We start from the raw sequence: 22,087 nt of genomic DNA, 5'->3' as shown, positions 1-22,087 counted from the left end.
GTCCTTAGAGGAAGGCTTGGCGAGCAGCCTCCGATTGTAATGTGTGAGGTGGAACATCAGGGGCTGTTGCTACAGAGCACTGCTCACCGTATCGCTCCCCGAGGGATGCAGGAATAGGTTTGTAGCTCTGTAGCGTTTGCTGTATCCATCTGTACCTGCGATTCTGCTTGTGTAAACTCCTTTTTATATGAGCAGGAACAGGTATCTGTAATCATTTGCTGCGCCCAATTAACAATCGCATGCAGCATCTGCTGCGAGGAACACCCAAAGTGGTGTCACTGTCAGATCTGGAGAAACTCACAGCAGCTGAACGATCAGAGATGTGCCGTGAAAAGGATGGTTGTCAAATGAGCGGCAGAAAGTACAGGTCGATGTATTAATGAACAGTAGTAGTAAACATACAAACTGTTGATACAGAGTCCCTTCTAGTGTGTTTCTTTTCATCTGTAGAGTCAACTGGGGATGCGCAGCGTTACAGTGAAGCTCCACACAGTTTTACAGTGATTCCAGAGTGACTGGGTAGAAAACGTTGGCCTTTTCTCACTCCACACAAAGTGTGCTCTGGTGACTTGCTCCCTGTGATCAATGGCAGGCATGGCTGCCAACGCTTCTGCTGCCAGGGATCAATGATGCACTGTGACACACCCTTAGATGACATCATCAAGACCAGGCCAGAGTGAACTGTGCACTTTGTGCACATCACACATTTTCCAGTCAGCTGAACCGTAATGGAAACATCTGAAGGTAAATGTGCCGGCTCACCAAATAAAGAAGAAGGAAGGACAAGAAAAATATGTAAAGCGGTCATGGATAAATTGGCTTGCTTTAGAACCCTTGGAATAGGAAGCACCAATATCTTATTTCCTTGTTTTCAATTCTACAACTAATTCTTATCGAGATACTCTGAAAGACACACGGCTAGATATCATGTTAATTTCCCAAGGTGGAGAGACATAAGAGAGACATTTTTCACACTTCCTCTCGCATCCGCCCCAGCTCTCCGGGAAAGGTCTCACAGCCGAGCCGACATGATATGGTAGCCCTCTGACACGTCTTCCCATGTGTTTCAATGTTTTTTGATATTATTAATAAGTATTGTGGTTGGTATTTATACACATTTATGCATTTACATATCTTAAAATATAGATGAGAAATTACCATTTGGATATGACAGCCTTTGATTTCTATTTGGTTTGTATCTCCCACAGACATTTAAAACCAGGAAGAAGGTACATTTGCATTAATCTGATCAATTAAATTATTTTTGTTAAACGTCCTTTGTTAAAACAAGTTAGTCGATTTCTTGGCACTGGCAAGAACAAAGGTTGTTGGTTGTGTTCTGTTGTTTTGTGAATTGAAGAAATATGACATTAACATTTATATTTATCATTATATGAATTATTACATAATAATTCACTATGTCTGCTTTGATGGATATGGGTCACTAAGAAATCGTCATTACGTTTGAACACAAAGAACTTAAGGGATGCAATTCCTATCTTATCAGCCAACTGTTTGAGACATTAGTTTTTCTTCCAGATTCTTTCAAGCATGGCTACTGAACCTGAGGTATCCACCAAATGATTGTCTTCTGTGCTCAATTTGACAATGGAGTAGAGAGTCCAGAACTATTCTGCAACAAAACAAGGCCTTTTCATAATAACGCTCCTCAGGCATGAAGACTCAGCATGAACTGCTGTTTGAATTATGCTTTGTGTCCACAGCATTACACAATATTAAAGAAAATTGTCTTGTCTTTGATCTGCTATTTGTTCACCCCTTGGATTTCATCAGTACACATTTTGTCTTCTTTCTGTTGTCAGCCCTTCCCACAGATGTGAGCGAGAAAGAGGGTTTCTCTGACAGTGGATTTTAGGCAGACTGCAGCTTACTAATAAAAGATTTGTCTGCTGTGGCATGGAGATCCACTTTTAGTTCATGCGTCAGCTAAAATCAACCCACATGGGAGTAGCTTGGATGCCAGATTCAGAATAGATTTACAGCATATAGATAAGCTTCTTCTAAGCAAACCAGTTCCTCGTTAATCAATGAGCTTAAAAACACATTCTTTTCCTACCCTGGGAGCAGATCAAAGCTTAAAACTCACTCAACTTAACTCTGCATTGTGCCATGTTCTTTAGATTTCCCATGTAATCCGACGCGGCACAATATTTAGGGGCCGAACACTATATTTAATGACCACTTGTGCATTATCCAAGAAACAAACAAACGGAAACGACTCGTTGGTTGTAAAATAACAAAGTGCAAGACAGGCTGAAACAGAGCTTGTTACACTGAGAGGATGTGCTGAGCTGAGCTGGACCACAATGCAGCCAATTATACTCCCCATCTTGATGAAGGGGACTACGTATAAAAGGCTACACACACAGAGCAGCTTTGTTTCCAAAACAATCTTCAATAGAAGAGTTACAAGAAAGATTTTTATAAAAATAGATTCTGAGATATATATGTGTGTCTGTGTGTGTGTTTGTCTGCCTGTCGGTCTGTGCGTGTTGTGTGTGTACGATGTTAAGATTATCACTGATCCCGGTCGTGAAGTAATCACTTGGGAGGAATTTAAGGTTATCTGTCATGCTAGCTTGGTCCAGCCCCACCCAGGAGACAAGAGTCAGGGTCATGAGACTGGAATGGCTGACAAAAACAAATCTTTAATCAATAATCCAACGCTCGACGCAAAACCCTCTCTCCTCCGTCTCTGTCTCTGAGCGTTCCAGGAGTGACGGTTTTTCTTTCTAATCTGTGCCCACTTTGAGCATAAATTGAAAGCCAACATTAAGCAATCGCCCGTTAAAGTGACTGGTGGCTTTATCAATTCCAAGGAGTATAGTTTGAATACAATGTCATCTAAACAACTCAGATTTAGACATTACTTTAAAATCGTTGTTTTGAGCCCCAGTTCAATTGTGGGGATATCTAGACTAGTAAATAAAGTGGTAAATATGGGTATAGCCTGAGCAAGAGAGAGAATCAAATCGAACAAAGAGGGACTGCATCTGCACTGCATCTGTACTGCACACAACACACACACACACACACACACACACACACACACACACACACACACACACACACACACACACACACACACACACACACACACACACACACACACACACACACACACACACACACACACACACACACACACACACACACACACACAAAACAGCGCACACACACACAGGTAACCAGCAGACAGCCTACCATAGCAAGATCTGTATTAGCGAATAGTATGTCGTACAGAATCCATTAAATCATGTAAATAAACATTGTACCACATAAACAGATACATAGGTCTTAGCCAGATAAGACCAATGAACAGCATGTGATAGAATCAGCTTAGTGAAATATCTTTCATGAAATATCAAGATGACTCAATCATATTGAGTCAACAGTGATGACTAGCTTTCAGAATCAACCCTCGGAGATAATGCACAGTATTGCATGCCACCCAGGACAAGGAAGAATGGTTAGTACAATGTCTCCAATGAAAAACTAAAACAGGGCCATAGCCAATGTGAGGGAAAGAGGCATTCTATCAGCCAAGGTTGACTAATGACATGCTATCAAATCATTCAATCTACTTCTGAATGTGTGGAAGCAGTAGTCAATGTAGCTTGGACTGAGACTGTTCTACTGTATACAATATCAGTTAATACATATCCTGAATATGCTTGAACAATATACTTAAGAATAAAAATTATACTACTTATATTTTGCCTGTGTTTAAAATATCTAGATTGCATTTTTCGATTGGTACAAGAGTCGTAAGTGGTCATTCAAACCAGAGCAGGGAAACACATTTTGTTAAACCTAGAAGATTTTGATTAGACAAAAGCGTAGCCTCGAAAGCAAATTAAACGTTGTCATATTCTGTTGGCAGTTTAGGAAATTGGTCAAAGCTCCACAAGCTACTTGCCGTGTAGTCTTATGGTTCTTGATGGAGATAGGGAGAGAAATGTGTATAGACTTAAAATAGTATGTTTTACTAGACAACAGGGAAACCAATTATCTTTATCATTTGGCCTGTAGCCTGCTCCACAACACTCTTACGTACAGCGAAATTTCCAGCCGCCCACAAGCCAAAAAGTGTTCACCATGGCGTTGCTATGTTACGGAATAACTACAAAGAGACCATGCCTTTGCTTCCAGCAGAGGCAGAGTGTTTGACTTTCTACACAGAAGGAGACAGTGGATGTTAAGGCAATCGATGGTTGTAGTTTGTCGAGTTTATTTCTGCAATGATAATGTCCCTACTATCATGCTCTATCATACATATACATACATTCTCGACAGCATACTATAGCCTTCATGTTATACTTCTCACTATTAATATTTCATATTATTAATGTGTACATTTGCTAAGTGGCAATGGAGAGCCGTGATTCCACTAGGCTCGGACAATAGTGCGACACAGAGAAACCGTCAACAAGTCACGCAGCTGAAAGAAAAATAAAAAATAAAAGCGCAGGCCTATTACTGGAAGTTCAACAAACATGCATACACGGTTAACTGCCTACAACAAACTGAAAAATACTCTTTATGTGTTCTCAGCCCTTGCCGAGCTCAACCATCCATGAAAATCCCATCTCAAGGAGAGCAGAGGTGAGTCTGTCTCTCTCTCCCCCCTTTTCTCTCTCTGTCTCTCTCTGTCTGACTCCCTTTTCTCCCTCGCGTTTGCTTACAGCACACACACACACACACACACACACACACACACACACACACACACACACACACACACACACACACACACACACACACACACACACACACACACACACACACACACACACACACACACACACACACACACACAATCACACACACAAACAGCGAGGAAAGAACACAGCTTCGGGGGGCTTCGCCGGAGCCTTTTATCCTTATCATAACTACTCGAACAATTACTCAGATGATTACTCAGATCAATGGTTTACCTGGCTGTTTCAGCTGCTGCACGCAGTAGCGGAGTACACTGTTGAACCAAAAAAACCCTGGAGGCACAATACATTAAATGGGGTGCCTGACACCAGGATAGCATTTTGTAGCACCATGCAATAACATAGAGGGGGGAAAAGCAGGACTGGGCAAAAACTATTGTAAGTCACTGCTGTCACACATGAAGCAGTAATGGAAAAGTCTATCTTCAGTGTCCCCACCCACCGTTTCCATACTGGTCTGCTTGATCTGCACATGCACTTGGCCCCCTGCTGCTAAATCCGTGCTCCTATCACAACATTATCTTTGGGACACACCATGGCTTGGAGGAGCGCTTTTCGTGACTGATATCCAGCAAGAGGTGTAACAAGGGGGCGGTGGCTGACTTCACACCTTCAATTTAGAACCGACACACGAAACATGACTATTACCCTACAATTACCATGACATTTAGATCAACTTGGTTTTTGAGACTGAACGTGGGGTGCTCATTAGGCATTCAGTCGTCAGTGCTGTCCCCTGAGAACCACTCTGCTTTACAGGGGACAGGATAAATCAACCTTGTGTCAACCCAAGACTCCAGCCCATATTTTTTGGCCTCGCTTTGTTTGTTTTTCTGCTTGTAAATATTCCTGGTTTATCAGCGTGTATAATTCCATTGATATTGAAGTTGGGCTTCAGAAGTGAAGAGAAATCCCAGCTAGGACGACAGGGTGTCTTTGTACTCTGCACCCTGCCTGTTATTCCCATGGAGCACAGCCCCAGAAACCGAGTGGCAAATTGTATCTTGCCATAGTAGTGTAACCAACGTAACTTTGACTTCTGTTTCTGTGAAACTTCAGCAGTCAAGTTGTTAACGTGGGTTTACCTTCCCAGGCATGTTGGTCTGGGGAGCAGTGTGGACGAGGCCCATGTATTAATGGCTATAATAATGAATGGCTCAACATGCTGCCATTCTCTCTGAGGGGTTTGCTCGGGTCCTGATCCCTGGCCTCAACCTGAAACAATCACTCCTAGTTAACAACAACACTACAGCTTTGAGGACATGATCCTGTAAAGCACACACTTGAATCAACAGCACGCACTCCTGCACGAGGAGCACCTGGAGGGAGGGGGTGGAGAGGATGAGGAGATGGAGGAGAGCACGGGATGGGATGTGTGTGTGGTAGATACGAGGTCTTGTGAATAGGAGGATGGAATGAAAAGGTTAATGGATAAACAGATGAAGTCATAACACAGTGGCCAGCTAGTGGCCTCTTGTAGGAACGATGCAGGTATGAATAGCTCTTACTGTTCATCTCTGTGTCATCACTGATACTCTTAGGTGGACCATGGCCAGCATAACACACTGCTGTTCTGTACATTCGATCCGGATTTCGAACTTTCTTCAATCCTTCAGGGGAGCAAAGAGAGAAGTATATAGCATGGAGCAAAATAAACTTTCTCCTGTCCCTATGAATTCTTTGCTGCCCTCCACCATGCAAACATATCTGCACACAGTGGGGACAGCACATTTAGATTACAGTTGCAATCAACACACAACACACAGAAACACGAAAATCTAGCAATAGTTTAAAACAAACAATATAGTAATTAATAATAGTAACAACAATAACAATAACAATAATTATAAATGTATCACTTTATCACTTTAAGTCATCAAGTCATCAGGTGATTAATTCATCACTTGTTCCAAGGCATGCATTTATCACACGAGTTCGGAAGGGGTCCCTATCGACAGGCAATAGGGCCCGCAATCAGCCTCAAATGCTGCTGTGGCTCCATTTGATTAGGGTCAATAACATTCCACATCACATCAGTAGTAAACTGGATGAATCGATGGGATCAATGGGAGCAGGCCATGCAAGGCAGCCCGTAAGGGTCTGTTAGAGACAAGGCATTAGGAAGGATACGTCTCAGCGACCACAGGCTGGACCTGCGGCCCATCTATCCATACCTCACTAATTGAATTAGCGGCAGACAAAAGAAGAATCTGCAGCAGGATTCACATAAAAGTGGAGGAGTGAGACATCTGAGTGAGAGCACGGCGAGGTTACATTTTTACTTCTTGACTAAAGAGTGGAGAGCGTTTTTATTGTTTTTCTATTATTATTATAACATTGCTGTACAAGCACTTTTGCGAGTTAATGGCGGACTGTATGCTTACTTGATGATTTGTTGCTGCTTCACCTTAAACTTTGAATGAAATGATACAATCTTAAAAAACTTCTTATGCTCCACTAACTTGTAAATAAAAGAAATAGGCTTTGTGAGGTAATGGCATTAGCTGAATTGATAGAGCAAGAAAAACAAAAGTATATTTTGGGGGGTTTATGCTGTCAGCAGAAGTCTGATTGTTTGTGGCCCGGTTATAATATAGTGGGTAGCAGCAAACCTTCTAAACTCACATGTATGAGAGCTGTACTGAGTTTCGCTTTCTATTTCTGCTTCTTTCGAAGTAAAGCTGTTTTATAAAGGCTCACAGAACAAATAATCGAGTTAAGGAGAGTATATTTTGAAACCAAAATCCTGTTTATAATGGCTCCCAAAATAACACAAGCACTAGCAGGCCTTGTTTACAAATGATCCGAGTCCCCACACTGAGCTAAATATTTCCCAATTTAGGTCTCGTCCTAAAAAAGTTGAAGCTCCCAATTCTTCATAAAAACCCTTGCCTGTATAGTGGCTCTACCCAAAGCAGACTCTGTACAAGACAGATCAAACCTGCCATCCCAATGCCCTGCAGGACTTGTTCTTCTACTAGCAGCTCCACACCGGCTTTTATGAGTGTGGGGAAAAAAATAAGTCCTCTGGAGGCCTGACAATCATTTAGGCGGGAGAAAAGTACCCCAGGATGTAAACATTATACCACTAAGCGAGACTGGGTCATGCCCCCTGGGCTTAACACAAGAAGTGACCCAGGTTTGTTATGGGCCATCATAAGACCTGCCAAACAACCGAGAATGATTGCTGTACACAGTGCAGCCCGCGCACCGGCTCCCATAGCTCAAGGACAAAAAGGTTAAGTAGAGGCTGTTCGGATCTATATGTGGCGTCCCGGCCCACAGGGAAATTGTCTTAACTATTATCAGTGGAATTAAGTTTTACTTACAAATGTACTATTTTATCTGTAACCAATGCTAAAGCAGATTGGAGTCATAACTAAGGACCCATCCTAGCACGCTCTATATTCGCAGGCCTGTTTTGTGTGTGACATCATTGCAAGGATGTGAACGTACGAGCTTCTCCTATCCTCCTCCCACACCTCCTTACTGACCGACCTCAGAGGAACACCAAAAATAACTTAACCTGTTCACCAGTGGGAGTTTCAAGTCAGTCGTTTCAATGAAGGCTTTGACAGAGAAGCACAGGAATGATTAAGTGTCTGCCTATTTGTTAAGTCCAGCAATATGGATGAATGCATTGGGCTTATACGCCACAGCAAAGTCATTACTTTCATAAAACCAGATGTCTTCATGTTTTGTCATACAGACAGATCCTGCAAACAAATAAGTGTTAAGAACCCAACTTTTAAAGCTCAATACCACCTCCTAGTGGAGATTTGTTCAAAGGCTGGCACACTGACGCCCTAAAAACATGTCCAGCGATCATTATTTTTTATAAATCAATATTGTTGACCTTACATATTAAGATGAAACACATCTACCAATTTTTTCAGTTCATAACGATGTACATACATTTTTGGATTGTAAAAGAACAGGGTTAATATAATGCCATATTTATTTGTGGACTTTTTCTTTCGACATAACTCTTCTGTTTTCATAAATGGTCAATTTGGCTAAGGGTATGGCCTCACCTCAAATGTGTTAGCAAAAATAAGACGGATACAAATATGCATACGTTTGAATAAGTGGACAAACATTCCAACATAAATAAAAAATGAATTTGATGAAGCCTGCTTCAAATATCACGTTTAACCATTCCGTTTAGAAAAAATTAAAATCTAACAAATGAAGGGTCACTCCCCAAAAAGTTTTTTACTACCTTAGGAAACACCAAGATAAACCTAGCAAAGTCCAATGGGCGACTATATCAATAGATCCGTTTTGTCCAAAGGTTTGAGAAAACATTGTCTTTAATGGCGCTGCATCAATAATATATTACAGACAGAGATGAGTGAAACGGAAACATCTCAAACCCCGTTAGGCCTACTGTATTCGAGTCCATCATTTACTCAGAAAGTTTTGTCATCAAACATGGAAATGTCGAAAATGATATTCTCCTAATTAACGTCCTCTCGTCCTTATTCGCTACATTTTTTTCCATGTAAATTATTATAATTAATTTGCCACCCTGCTGAGGTTTAGATTTATACATCTTGTTTAGCGTGTCGCCACATCCAATAGGTAAAATAGGAACGTTTTCCACCAGTAAAGTAGTCTAATGTAATGTGGGCTCCAGGCGCGCGCTTGGAAATCCAACTCCATCCTCTCCTCCTCCGCCGCTCCATGGTGTGGAGGCATCCCATCCCAGAAGCGTGAAACAACCCGCTATCGAAGCGCTTGACGCTAGTTTTTGAGGGCATGCATCGCGGTATTAACCGGTAGTTTTAAAACATAAACGTTGAGATCTGTCGCGCTACTTCGCTGGGGAAACTGTCCCAAAAAATAAATCCACATAAACGCTTACAAGTATATAACAACATTTCTATTTCATGATGCATTGTTGGGTTTAAAACGGAGTGAATATTATCGAATATAACCAGCGACTTAATGCCAACAAAACAAACTATAATTAAACCGCGCCGACATCGAGCCTATTGACGGGGTAACTAAAAATACAACCCGCTTCTGAGAGCCATGGGTATGAAAGAAGTTGGGTCGATGGAGATGACATGTTGTCATTTACTTAGTAATGTTGTTAACTCGTTCAATTGTTGGTTATCTCGCAGAGGGCTCAGCTCAGTTCAGTGACGACATGGTACTTTGATCACCCTGACTATTTGTCCCCGTGTGTGGGCTACGATGGGAATAGTAGCTGGCTAGAATGCAAGCTAATATTAGCCGGCTAGGTAACGTCTCCACGTTTAGCTGCCTTTTTACGGAAGAAAATACCGGAGCGGTATTGGACAAAAACCTTCACTTATCTTTACATGTTTGTTCATTTCCCATGACTTGGAACTGTTCTACATCATATAACAGTCATTGTGTTAAATTGAATCCTATTATATTTCTCTTACCTTCCGGCTTGTTTTCGGCAGCCATTTCCCCTTCACGCGCAACATCGTCCTCCTCCTCACGACCGCGGGTACCACGCGCGTGCACAGCGAGTTGAGCACGAGGAGGGACTCGAGAAGCAGCGGCGAGTCCAACCAAATGCACACTTACCATTGGCTGGGAGTAAATGAGTGACAATGAAAAGCTGGACTTGTGACAGCGTGAAAAAAAATCACATCTCATATGAAACTATTAAACAACGGCATAAAGACACCTCAGTACCCTACTACTGATAGTACATGGTATCTCCCTATATATGCTTAATAAACCATCTATTGTAGTATAATATATATGATATGGCTTTGCCATATCAAGGATATATATATGCACTCAATATCCTAATTCTAACTCTGCATTGTTGTGTCCAGGGATGAAAAAGACTAAGTAACTGTAGAAGTACGAATACAAAAAAAGGTCTAGATTACAAATGCATATTTTTTTCCATGTTTGGAGCCATAGGGGAGCGGATCATAAGGGGCAATAAGCCATAAGATGTCGGAGAGGGCAGACGAAGGCTCCAACTCATTGCGGTGTGGAGGCTGTGTTGGATACTTGGTGGTGCTGAATGAACAGTTCCCCTTCTGAGGGCAGGACCGTATGACGCAGGCGCACCGAGTGAAGGCGCTCATTAAAATAACAAAGACGGTGATTATGCGTTGGCCGTAATGCAATAGGTTAAATGTACTTTAATTTACAAATGTGGAATTGATTATGTTAAATATTCAAGGTATTCGTTGCATGAATGTAGTTCGTTAATGCAACTATGTAATATTCTGGGTTATATTTGTTGCGCGTCAATGGCCTGTGCCAAAGTCTTATCTGTGTAGTTTAGCGATCAAGTGATTTTCAAGGAAAAGTGATTTTCAGGACTTTATAATTGAACCATATATAAGAAATAAGAAATCCACTTTCTACACATTTACGATCCATAAGAGTCCCAATGACATAGGCCTTCTCCTGACGAGAACATATTAATGTAAAATAATTCTTGCATTTGACACTTTGAATTTACATTTTCAGCATAATCGCAGCAATTTATAAATTTGTTGTCAAAATAAATGTTGGTAGTCATCCAAACCACAAGGGGGCGACCGTGGAGCCCCCACACCCTGACTATTCGAGGAAGGCATGACAGGTTGTAAACATGGCGTCCGCCTTGGAAGATGATGAGATTGACAATGATGATTACTATTCGCTGCTAAACGTCAGGAGAGAGGTAGAGTATGCGATTGTCTGTTACAAAAACTGTTTGTTCTTGCATATGTTAACCTTTTAGGAGAGTTAAGCGTCCGGAATTGGCTCCACATGCGTCCAGTTTGAGCTAACGTTAGCCGTGTGCTAACAAGTGACCCTCGACATTGATTTTTTTTTTCTCTGACAGTTCAGAGTTGTGCTCTGGTCTCCCTGTATGTCATATACTATCTGGCAGACGCATACATTCAATTGTAGACTATTTTTATTTTGTTTCGTTTGCTTTAAGTATTCGTATCTCTTATAAGCTCTTGCTGTAAATTCAGTTTTTCCCGGCAGTCTTTCACACGTATAGACAATATGCCGAGAGCATATGTTCAGCAGAGAACGGAGACACTTCGGGGGCATTACATCCACCATCCCCCAGCTCACTGCTTTCCCTTGCACTCGAAATGACTAACTAAGTGGGGCCTGGTGTTCATTAACTTTATTTGAGTAAAAACGAGACACTCATAACGCCATGCCGTATTCTATACGATTTGTAATGTCTTATTTGTATTAACTATTACTGATTAATGTACTATACTACGATTCATGGTCACATACCATATATGCTGTACATACTGCCGCCCTTGTAACGATATTAACCCAAGTTAACTGTTGCGTTACTACTACTGTTACCTTCTATGTAATGTTGATACTCCTGGTGACCAGAGTAGTTTTGTTTATTTGTTGAGCTGTGGTGGGCCCAACATAATGTCATTCTATCTCACTGTTTTCAATGGACTCGCTAATATGACCCAGTGACATAGTGCAATAACAAGTGTGGGTAACATATCGGGCTAGAGTTTTATTTTCCCTAGCACAGTGAAGGATGTCAATGTATGAATTATGTCTGTCAATGATGTTTACCTCGCTATTTTCCAATCAAAGGGTTCAGTAATCAGCGCAGTTATCAGTTAGCAACACATTTAACACAATCCTGAACATGTTCCTGAACCGTTCCCATTAAGGTTTTCACTTGTCTATTAACTTTGACAGCATTATCTCCTATGTAACACACTGTAGGACACCCAATCAGATTCACCATCATGGAGTTATGGACTGTATTCTTGCCTCAACCACTCTAATTGTATTATAATTAGTTCACATTGCCATGAGTTCTTAAGGACTTCCTCTTATTTACCTCTTACATGTACCAATTTGTAAATTTGCTAAATGTCATTATTTCAGGCAACACAGGATGAGCTGAAGGCAGCATACAGAAGGCTATGTATGATTTACCACCCTGACAAGCACCGGGACCCTGAGCTGAAACTACAAGCCGAACAGCTCTTTAACCTTGTACACCAAGCTTATGAAGGTAAGGCAAGTTTATGAATAACCCGTTAGGGCTCCAGAGTGCGCCTAATTTGGGCGCACATGCGCCTAGAATTCGGGGTAGTGCGACCAAATATTTTATTTGGGCGCACCGGTGCGACTGAAAATGTATCTGGTATAATTATAATTATTTTATTTTTTTACAGAGCAGTCTATTCATAATATTGTAATAACCACAGAAGAGGCAGTGAATGAAGTATTGATTAGACAGCGATTTATTAGATACCTAATAAACCGTTGGAACACGCAAGACCGGTAACGATAGCAACGCCGGTAAATAAACCCGCGAAGCCCAATCCAGGGGCTTGTACTACGAAGCTCGATTAGAGGGTTAGCGAGGTATGTTGAGCTGAAAGCCTGGGTTAGCTGTACCATGAAAGTTGATCTCTTTAAGCGTCGCTGTATCACCATTGGTGACTTACGCTCGCAACCAAACCTGGTCGGGAGCAGCTTTTCAGCGAGTCTACCCGGAGATCGGCTACTTATATCGGCGTGCGCAGCTTCCTAGCCTCTCCTCCGATAATGGCGTCACCATTTGTGGGTGTTCTCATGGACCACGGCGCACTTATCGTACAGGCGTCTCTCCGGAGACAGAGGGTTTTTCGGGACAGAACCGATCCCTTAGCATTGTCTGACGATATTCTTTATGAGAGATACAGATTCGGCATTTATTTAAGGCATTTATTTAATGGTCAAAATATTAGTAAATATCGACAGTGCAACCGGTGCAGTTGCCCGGTTGCCCCCCCCCCCCCCCCCCCCTCGTCAACAACTCAGCGCAAGGCAGGCACGGTCCAACGCCCCCCCCCACCCCCCGTCAACAACTCAGCGCAAGGCAGGCACGGTTCAACGCCCCCCCCCCCCCCCCCCCGTCAACAACTCAAAACTTGGGTGCACCATAAATGCGTGCTGGTGTACCCAAATTAAAACTTTAGGCGCACCAGTGCACCCAAGGAAAAAGTTAGTCTGGAGCCCTGCGTTACCACCTGTAACAATAACGCATCTGAAATTGTTCTTTGTAAATCTGCTGCCCTTTTAAATAATTGCTGGTTATCTGTATTACTCTGTAGTACTCAGCGACCCTCAGGCGCGGGCAATATACGATATCTATGGAAAGAGAGGACTGGATGTGGAAGGATGGGAGGTAAGCATCTATTCTCAGGAAGAGATGCCTCTCACTGCAGAATGAGAAACGCATTGTAGAATATTATGGAGAAACAGCAGGCATTGGGTTGATTTGTACTGCAAAACGTTAATTATGTCCACCAACTGTGTGTTACAACATCAAACTTTTGTACCATCATCAACAATCAGACACTCCCAGAACATTGTCTGTCATGGTTGTGGCTGAGCTCTGAAGGTCTCCATTGACACATTTCCACATGTGCAGGTTGTGGAGAGGAAAAGAACACCTGTAGAGATCCGCGAGGAGTACGAGCGCCTTCACAAAGAGCGAGAGGAGAGGAGGCTTCAACAAAGGACTAATCCAAAGGTGGGATGAGGGCAGGAGGCGGGTTCATCGCTTCAATGTATATTATTAACATAAAAAAATGTTTTAATTGATTTGTTGTTCTTATAGGGATTGATCAGTGTAGGCATCGATGCCACAGACCTCTTTGACCGATACGATGAAGACTATGAGGATGTGGTCAGCGGAAGTTACCCGCAAGTGGAGATCAACAAAATGCACATATCGCAATCTATAGAGGTAATGGTTTGTAGCCAACAGATCAAATTGTATTAGTACAGAAAACATGTGTAGCCCAGAAGTTGTCTGAGACAACTTTGTTAGAAGGCAATTTATAACTGGTGGCTTTTTGTTCTTTCTTGTAGGCACCTCTTACAACAACAGACACTGCTATTTTGTCTGGCTCCTTGTCAACACAAAATGGAACTGGAGGGGGTAACATTAACTTGGCCTTGAGAAGAGTCACTTCAGCCAAGGGCTGGGGAGAGGTCAGAACATGCTCTTGAGTGTCAACTTGACTTATCACCATTATTGGCGAGCCTTTCTATCTTTAACAAAGTTTGTGTGCTTAGCTGTCGTCTCACATCTGAAGTTTTTATTCCTGACGTACATGTTAACTCTGACTTGACACTTGTTTTGTGACTTTAATTACTTTATTCCTCTTCTCTGCAAGATTCATTTGGGTGCTCTCTCCTCTGCTCTCTCCCTTGATTTCATTCATTCATTGCATTTCATTAAGTGAAAGTCGTTTCTGATTGTTGGGAGCAATCCGAACTGTCCATCTTCAAGTTTATCCACAAAGCTTCAACACGAATGACTGTCATTGGAGCTGTATTATGATAAATGATACTAGGACCGTGCTCCTCACAACTATGCACATCAAATGACACCTGTACTGTAAATGCTTGTAACTGTTGGGAGATAATGTGAGATTAATTAGAATTGTTAAATTCTTCCACCATTCATGAAGTGATAGATTCTTCGCAAAGGTCTAATGATTGTTTATGTGTACACAGCTGGAATTTGGCGCTGGAGACACCCATGGACCTCTCCTTGGGATGAAACTCTTTAGAAACCTGACACCACGATGGTTCGTGCAGAAGCAGTAGAAGTGGACAATTAGCTAAAAGTTATACTCAAGCATACATTTTGAAAGCTCATGTCTTCCCTCCGCTAGCTTCGCGACTGCTCAGTGTGGCCTTCAGTTCTCGTCCCGGGGCGTGCGACCCGGGGCGACCACTGTTCTGGCCCGTCATCTGGACAAGAACACCATGGGCTACCTACAGTGGCGCTGGGGAACCCAGTCCTCCATGAACACCAGCATTGTCAGAGACACCAAAACCAGCCATTTCACCTTTGCCTTGCAGGTCAGTGTTTGGATGTCAGCCTTTACTATATTAAACCCCCCAATTGCATCATGCAGCAGTTCAGTCAAACTAGGAGGATTGATCACATACTAGATATGGTTACATCGCCTTCCTGCCTTTCGAATAATGATTATACTTATTTTTTGCAGCTTGGCATCCCTCACTGCTTTGTGATGACGAGCTATCAGTACAAATTCCAGGATGAAGACCAGACCAAAATAAAAGGCTCCATAAAGTATGTTCTCACAACAAGTAACATCTACTCTATGCACTCTTGTCATCCATCTTTAATACTGTGTGTGACATAAAGGCTCTAATTAAAGCCTAACTAATGTAAATAGTCATCATTCATTCATTTTCAAAGCATCCCGATTCTTTGTTCTCATTGAGTACGTTGGAGATGATTTGAGAGGACAAATTTGGAGCGTGGAGGTTGAGCTTCTTTTCTTTGGGTCAGATCGGGCTTCTTCGGGACTATGGTGGAGTACGGTGCGGAGAGGAAGATCAGCCGACACAGCGTCCTGGGGGCCACGGTCAGCGTTGGAGTCCCCCACGGTGTCTCCCTCAAGATCAAGTGAGCACAACCGCACTGAGCTCTCTTCCTGTCTGATGTTACCAAAGATTCAACTTCAAACTAAGCCCTCTTCAAGTCAGATGTTATTTAACACTGCACTCCCTCCCTGTCAGAAGTTACCATAGATCAAACTTAAATCTGAGCTCACTTCATTATGGATCATATAACTTAACACTGAGCTGTCTTCATGTCAGATATTACTGTAGATGTCACTTATTGCTGTGTTCTATCTGATGAAGATTAGCAATTGTTGGAATGCAGTACAATGGTATATATTTGCTTTAGATCAAAGGAGTGTTAAATATGCCATTATGCTGATCAATTTGAACCTCTTTCCATATTTGACTGCATTAGTTTATAGTCGTCCTTCAAACTATTTTACCTGAATTAAAGGAATGGGATCAATAATTTGTTAAGTTTAGAAAAAGACGCTCTCCAATCAGAATATCTTCCCAATGCGTTTCTGTTTGCTGCATTGTGTGTGTCTCTTCCCACAGGCTGAACAGAGCCAGTCAGACCTATTTCTTCCCCATCCACCTGACCGATCAGCTCCTGCCCAGCGCAGTGTTTTATGCTACCGTCGGACCACTCGTCTTCTACCTCGCCATTCAGCGGCTGGTGATCAGACCCTACCTGCATTCTCAGAAGGAACAGTAAGCCAGCACCCTCTCTCATACGCTCTTCCCCCCTCCTCTCTTGCAGTGCAATACAAATACTGATTAACCCATTCAAACCAAAGCCGTCTCTTGCTGTTGACTGAATTAGCTCTACTTTGAGCCTGTCAAAAGCAAAGTATTTTTTTGTTTTAATAGAGGTTCACAGGCAGCCCAACATCTAGCTGTGATCTAAGGAGGAGGGATATTCTTTTCTTTCTCTACTTAACAGGGACTTGGAGAAGCAGCGGGAGAGCTCTGCAACTGACATCGCCAGGAAGAGGCAAGAAGCGGAGTCTTCTGTGAGTTCACTACAGCCCAGCAATTAGCGGTCGTTTGGGCTCCCAGCATGTAGACGCAGTGTGGTGTGCATAAACATCCCAAATATTAGTCTGTCTCATGACATTTGTTAAGCTGCATCAGTCGTATTATATTTGGCCAGATGTAGCTACCAGCCATAATGGTGGCCGACAGGTTCGGTGTTAGATTCCCTGATGTCCGTTGTCTACCTGTAGGCATCCTTGAGCATGAGGCCTACCCCTTACCTGTAAATGAATTACATTTTTTAAAAACCACTTGATAAAAGTGCCTGCGTAATGAGTACAGTGGTGATGGTAGAATTGCAGTAAATTCAGTCTCATGGGAAGTCTAACCACATTTATCTCTCTCCATTGCTTTCCTATGAAGGTCTTGCTGATGCAGGAGTCTGTGCGCAGGATTATTGAAGCTGAGGAGTCCAGAATGGGTAAGGGCTGTGTGCGCCTGGCTGTGAAAGCATTGCATTGTTTTTATGTCTGCATATTTGATTACATGTTTGTATTTCATTATTATTTGATTCAACTATTCGGCCGATTCAGATATTTATTTATGTGTACATGTATTTTCACCGCTCCGTTTGATGCGTTCCTCTTTAAACAAATAATTCTCATACATTGGCTCTCTGTCTTAGAGATGACCTTTGTAACCCTATTAAGGCAAGTGCTAATTATGATGCCACTATTACAATGAGCGGTAATTGGCGTGCCACTGGTCATACACTGCGGTGGTTGCAGTGACTGCTGTAATTGTTGTCCGCGCAGGTACCCTTAGGCAGGGACATGTCCTGCAAGTTGGTGAAGTCGCAGCTAATGACAAGCACACACCGACATCTCAGAGTTAATGTAGTACTCTTATTCTAATGAAAATCAGTAGTACCTAAGGTACTCAAATTAGACATTAATTGTGTTTTCTCATTCTTTGCTGCATACTGATTAAATGAAGCAACTTGTGAGTAAAAAAATAAGCCTTTGTCCAAATTGCTTGAGGATTTCAATCACTGGCACTCCAGGTTTTGATGCATTTGCAAGAGCTCGGTAAATGACTCCTCAACTAAACGCATCGAGTAATACGGTAAACCAGGCAAAATCTCACTCAGTGGTTTTTGTGCTGAATACTGCTTCATGTTCTCACACCTCGCTCCCCATCTCAATGGCTGCCTGTTCTGTTCACAATAGACATGAAGCTTCTCCTGCCCTTAATCAAGTGCTTGATCCTCAACTTTTACCTCTGAACTTTGAAACTCTTGTTGTACTCTTGGATCTTTTAGAACCCTTGCCAAGTCCAAGAACAAAGTTGGTCAGGATTTTTCTGTGAAAGATTCCTGGCTCTATCGCGTCCGTTCTAATCATCTGGTATCAATGTCCCTCCCAATGTACAACTAAATTAGTTCTGTATAAAGATAATGCAGTTTACATGCTGTGCTCAAAGTTGTTCAAGGCCACAGACTTGCCTATTGAACACTTGATTTCATTATATTTTGTATATAATTAACACGTTTTGTTGTTCGTATCTGTTGGGTAAAACCCAGCAGATTATTTTGTAATGTCAATCTCATTATTTTGTTTTTTAGGTCTAATCATTCTCAACGCATGGTATGGCAAGTTTGTCACAGACAACAGTAAGAAACACGAAAGGGCCAAGGTCATCGATGTGACCGTACCTCTTCAGTGCCTGGTGAAAGACTCAAAGCTCATCCTCACTGAGGCCACAAAGGTAGGGCCACCATGAGCACCCTCCGCACGTGGCCAAACCGTATCGGAGTGCCACTACATCAGCCCACCACTACCTATGCTACATGCGCGGTAGGGCTGCCCGGACACCCACAACCCAGCTCAGCCTATTTGAGAGCTTATGAAAGACGGGCAGGCAGACAGACGGTAGTTTGATTTTCTTGCATTTGGAAGATCTGTAACATAATCTATCTATGATGTTGCTATAAGGACTCCAGCAGTTGATAACTCCACAGCACATATGGCGATGTCTGTCCGACCCAATAACTCAGACATTTAGATATTTCTATTTAGATTGTGACATTTGAGAGACATATTCCTCTGGGATTTATCTATGGACACAATGCACTGAACTATCTGGCTAGAATGCATGTATGTTTGAACAATAAGTTGGAACATGTTCACTGCATGTTTGTTTGAGAAGAATTTGTATCCACATTGCAGCTTGGAAATATGTCAAATGTGTATATTGCATCTCTTTTGGGATTTTGCTGAGCGAAAACTGTGAAAAATATTCATATTTTCCTAGTGTTAAGGAGTGTGTTATGTTAGAGGTTAAGGTGAAATTATCTACGAATGATTCTACGTCAATTATTATTATTCTTACCTAATGTTTCTCAGTTTTCACCGAAATAGTTGCTAAAAAAAACAAACTAAAATATCTTCCAGTACTTATTGGGTTGTTTGGTAAACATAGGTCAAAGGGTGCTTCTCTGTGCCAATGGCAGTTGACCTTGAGTTGCCTTTTCCAGTCAGGGCTGCCCGGCTTCTATGACGCCTGCGTGGGGGAGGAGAAGTGCCTGAAGGTGCTCTACCAGTTCCGGGGGGTCATGCATCAGGTCCTGTCAGGGGACACTGAACCACTCAGGATACCAAAGCAATGTAAGCATCTTTACTGCACTCCTATGGTAGAGAGCTGATGGCATGATGACACTCCCTGACACAACGGTTGGGGAAGCACTGCTGAACTGACACCGTCTGACCCGCTTGGTTTCTTTGTGTGTTTATCAGTACGGAGGGAAATGCACTTCAGTATTGAACAGTAATGTAGTTCATAGCATTGTGAAATCCCCCCAAATAAGTCTCACTTTACCAAGTATCATTATTAGGCATAGATTAATACATATCAATTAGAAATCTCTTAACTTGTGATGAAAATGTTTTCGTTAATTGAAACATATTGGTTAGAGGAGCTGTCCGTTCAATTTTAGAGCTTTAATTTGAACGTAATTTGTGAGAAACAACTTCTGTCCGCTGTAAGTGAATGAAATGCTCTGTGAGGATGTATGTTCTGGTTAACTCACCTCTGTATTTGAGACTAATTAGATTTTGACTGCTCCTGGGTCATTTTAAACCAATCAGGACCTCTGCTCTGATTGGTTTCAGGAATGCAAACCTTGCATGTCAATCACATGCGCTCACACAGCATTATCATATTACCAGAAACAAGATGGCTGGGAAACGAGAAGGGAGGGAGGGAGGTTTTTTTAGGCTTGTGATTTCAAAGGTCTTGCTCTCTTTCTGCTCTCTCCCTCATTGTATCTCTCAGATGTTGCATACAGCAGTATAAGATTCCTATTCTGCTCCCTAATTGTGTTTCATGTTAACAGTGATTTATTTTTTATTTATTTTCAATTTCAGCTCACAGGATCGACAATGACACATGAGACCTCAAATATACAAGAGACATCGTTCAACCAGACAACTTTTTTCTGGTTCTTTTTTTTTCTTTTTTTAAGATACAAAATGGATTGAACTTCTTAAGAGTTTGTGCGTTTTTCCTTTTTGTTCAACTGGTCTTCGAAATATACAGAGAGGAGTCAGCCAGCCTTGAGTGTAACTCCACAGACAGGAGTTGTGGCCTGCTGGAAATACGAAGGCGACACCAAAATCAATAAGCTTCTCGGTACTTGTGTATTTCTGGTAGGGCTCGTGATGTACAGTCAGGTTGCATTGTACTGTACTGTAAACAACACTGCAGTGCCTATGTGATTGAAGACATGAATTAAAATTGGTATATTGCCATAATATTAAAAAGTGAATCTCATGTTGTCTTGGTTACTCAAGTCATTCTGGCCTCTTCATGTGTGCTATTCAATCTGCCATAATGAGAAGAGGTTGGATTACAACAATGCCTTAACCATTCACTGTATTAATCTATAAGTCTGATCTTAAAGTATAAGTAGTATACTTTAAAGGTCTGACAAGGTGTTCTGGAAAAGCAGTAATGTACTCTGTAATGAATATTATATTTCTATATTGGCTTCCCCTCCTGGAAAACCTGAAAAGTAAATATTTTAAAATACACCAGCCCATGTTTCAAGTTAAAGTGTTGTGTTATCCAATAAAAATACAAAAAAATGACGCATTTCATTTAGTGCTTGCATAAGAACCGTACTCAAATAATATAATGATCAAAATATACCATGTGTCCCTGTACATGCTGTTTCTAATTGGGTCTCAAAACCTTTTTTGTATTTGAGAAAATACATGTTGGTGTAATTAAACTGCTATCAATGGGTTTGTGCGGTTGTTGTGCGGTCCTGAGATGCCCCTGAAATATTCTTTTTTTTATGTTTTAAAAGGTGTGAGCCCTGCCGCAAGCTTCGAAAAGCAGATTGGTAGATTGTTCCCTATGAATTTGATTTAACGATTTCTGAACTTCGATTTTGTAATTACGTTATAAAAATTATACAAACGTGAAGCTTACATTTTTGCTTTACACAAAAAATGAAAACACCACTTGATAAATAGAAGATGGACTTAATGCTGTTTTAGTTAATAAGGAATTCTAAATTATGTTCAATGTTTCTGTCCTGCAGATAGTTAACAAAATATGTTTTATCCAGAGAGACTCATAATAATGAGTCCTGTGTCGTAGGGTAAGTACCGGATTTTACCTAACCAAGGGGAGTTTAGGGAAACCCTATGAAGAATGTATTCATCCCTAACAATTTATATGGTTTCGCCTTGTTCTGACTTCATTCTCCTCCCTGCCAGAGCCCTGGCTGCCTGCACCCACCATTAGTTTATCAAACAGTTAACATGATGACATATCTGCCCTGCACTTATCACCCTCCCTGCCTGACCTATTGTAAGTTGATCAGACAGTAAATATGTTTCATCTTCACCTGTTGTATCCCCTTCCTGCCAATCATCGGTCCCTCACCCAACATTACTCTTGAGGAGTTGTGACCATGTATGTGGACA

The 22,087-nt window shown here is 41.8% G+C and overlaps 2 protein-coding genes across 2 annotated transcripts in view; one reads left to right on the top strand and one right to left on the bottom strand.

Annotated features, from left to right (window-relative positions):
• Nucleotides 1–10,221, bottom strand: part of LOC130385789 (uncharacterized) — a 92,599-nt gene extending 82,378 nt beyond the window's left edge. Inside the window, exons 1-2 of the mRNA XM_056594488.1 lie at nucleotides 10,160–10,221; nucleotides 6,251–6,352 (exon numbers count right to left, since the gene is read on the bottom strand). Of these exons, the coding sequence (XP_056450463.1) occupies nucleotides 6,251–6,352; nucleotides 10,160–10,184 (127 nt within the window). The 5' untranslated portion in view covers nucleotides 10,185–10,221. The remainder of the gene's footprint in view (nucleotides 1–6,250; nucleotides 6,353–10,159) is intronic.
• A 1,060-nt stretch (nucleotides 10,222–11,281) lies between these two features.
• LOC130385739 (dnaJ homolog subfamily C member 11) lies at nucleotides 11,282–21,508 on the top strand. Its single transcript, XM_056594417.1, has 16 exons — nucleotides 11,282–11,412; nucleotides 12,621–12,750; nucleotides 13,838–13,911; nucleotides 14,158–14,259; nucleotides 14,347–14,475; nucleotides 14,601–14,723; nucleotides 15,252–15,325; nucleotides 15,413–15,602; nucleotides 15,752–15,837; nucleotides 16,060–16,176; nucleotides 16,674–16,829; nucleotides 17,062–17,131; nucleotides 17,517–17,574; nucleotides 18,718–18,860; nucleotides 19,630–19,759; nucleotides 20,519–21,508. The coding sequence occupies exons 1-16, from the start codon at nucleotides 11,341–11,343 to the stop codon at nucleotides 20,542–20,544; spliced, it is 1,680 nt and encodes a 559-aa protein (XP_056450392.1). The 5' UTR covers nucleotides 11,282–11,340; the 3' UTR covers nucleotides 20,545–21,508.
• Nucleotides 21,509–22,087: the final 579 nt, after the last annotated feature.

The sequence above is a fragment of the Gadus chalcogrammus genome, chromosome 1 (assembly GCF_026213295.1).
Source record: "Gadus chalcogrammus isolate NIFS_2021 chromosome 1, NIFS_Gcha_1.0, whole genome shotgun sequence".
Classification (NCBI taxonomy): domain Eukaryota; kingdom Metazoa; phylum Chordata; class Actinopteri; order Gadiformes; family Gadidae; genus Gadus; species Gadus chalcogrammus.
This window is presented reverse-complemented; position numbering and strand designations above follow the sequence as displayed.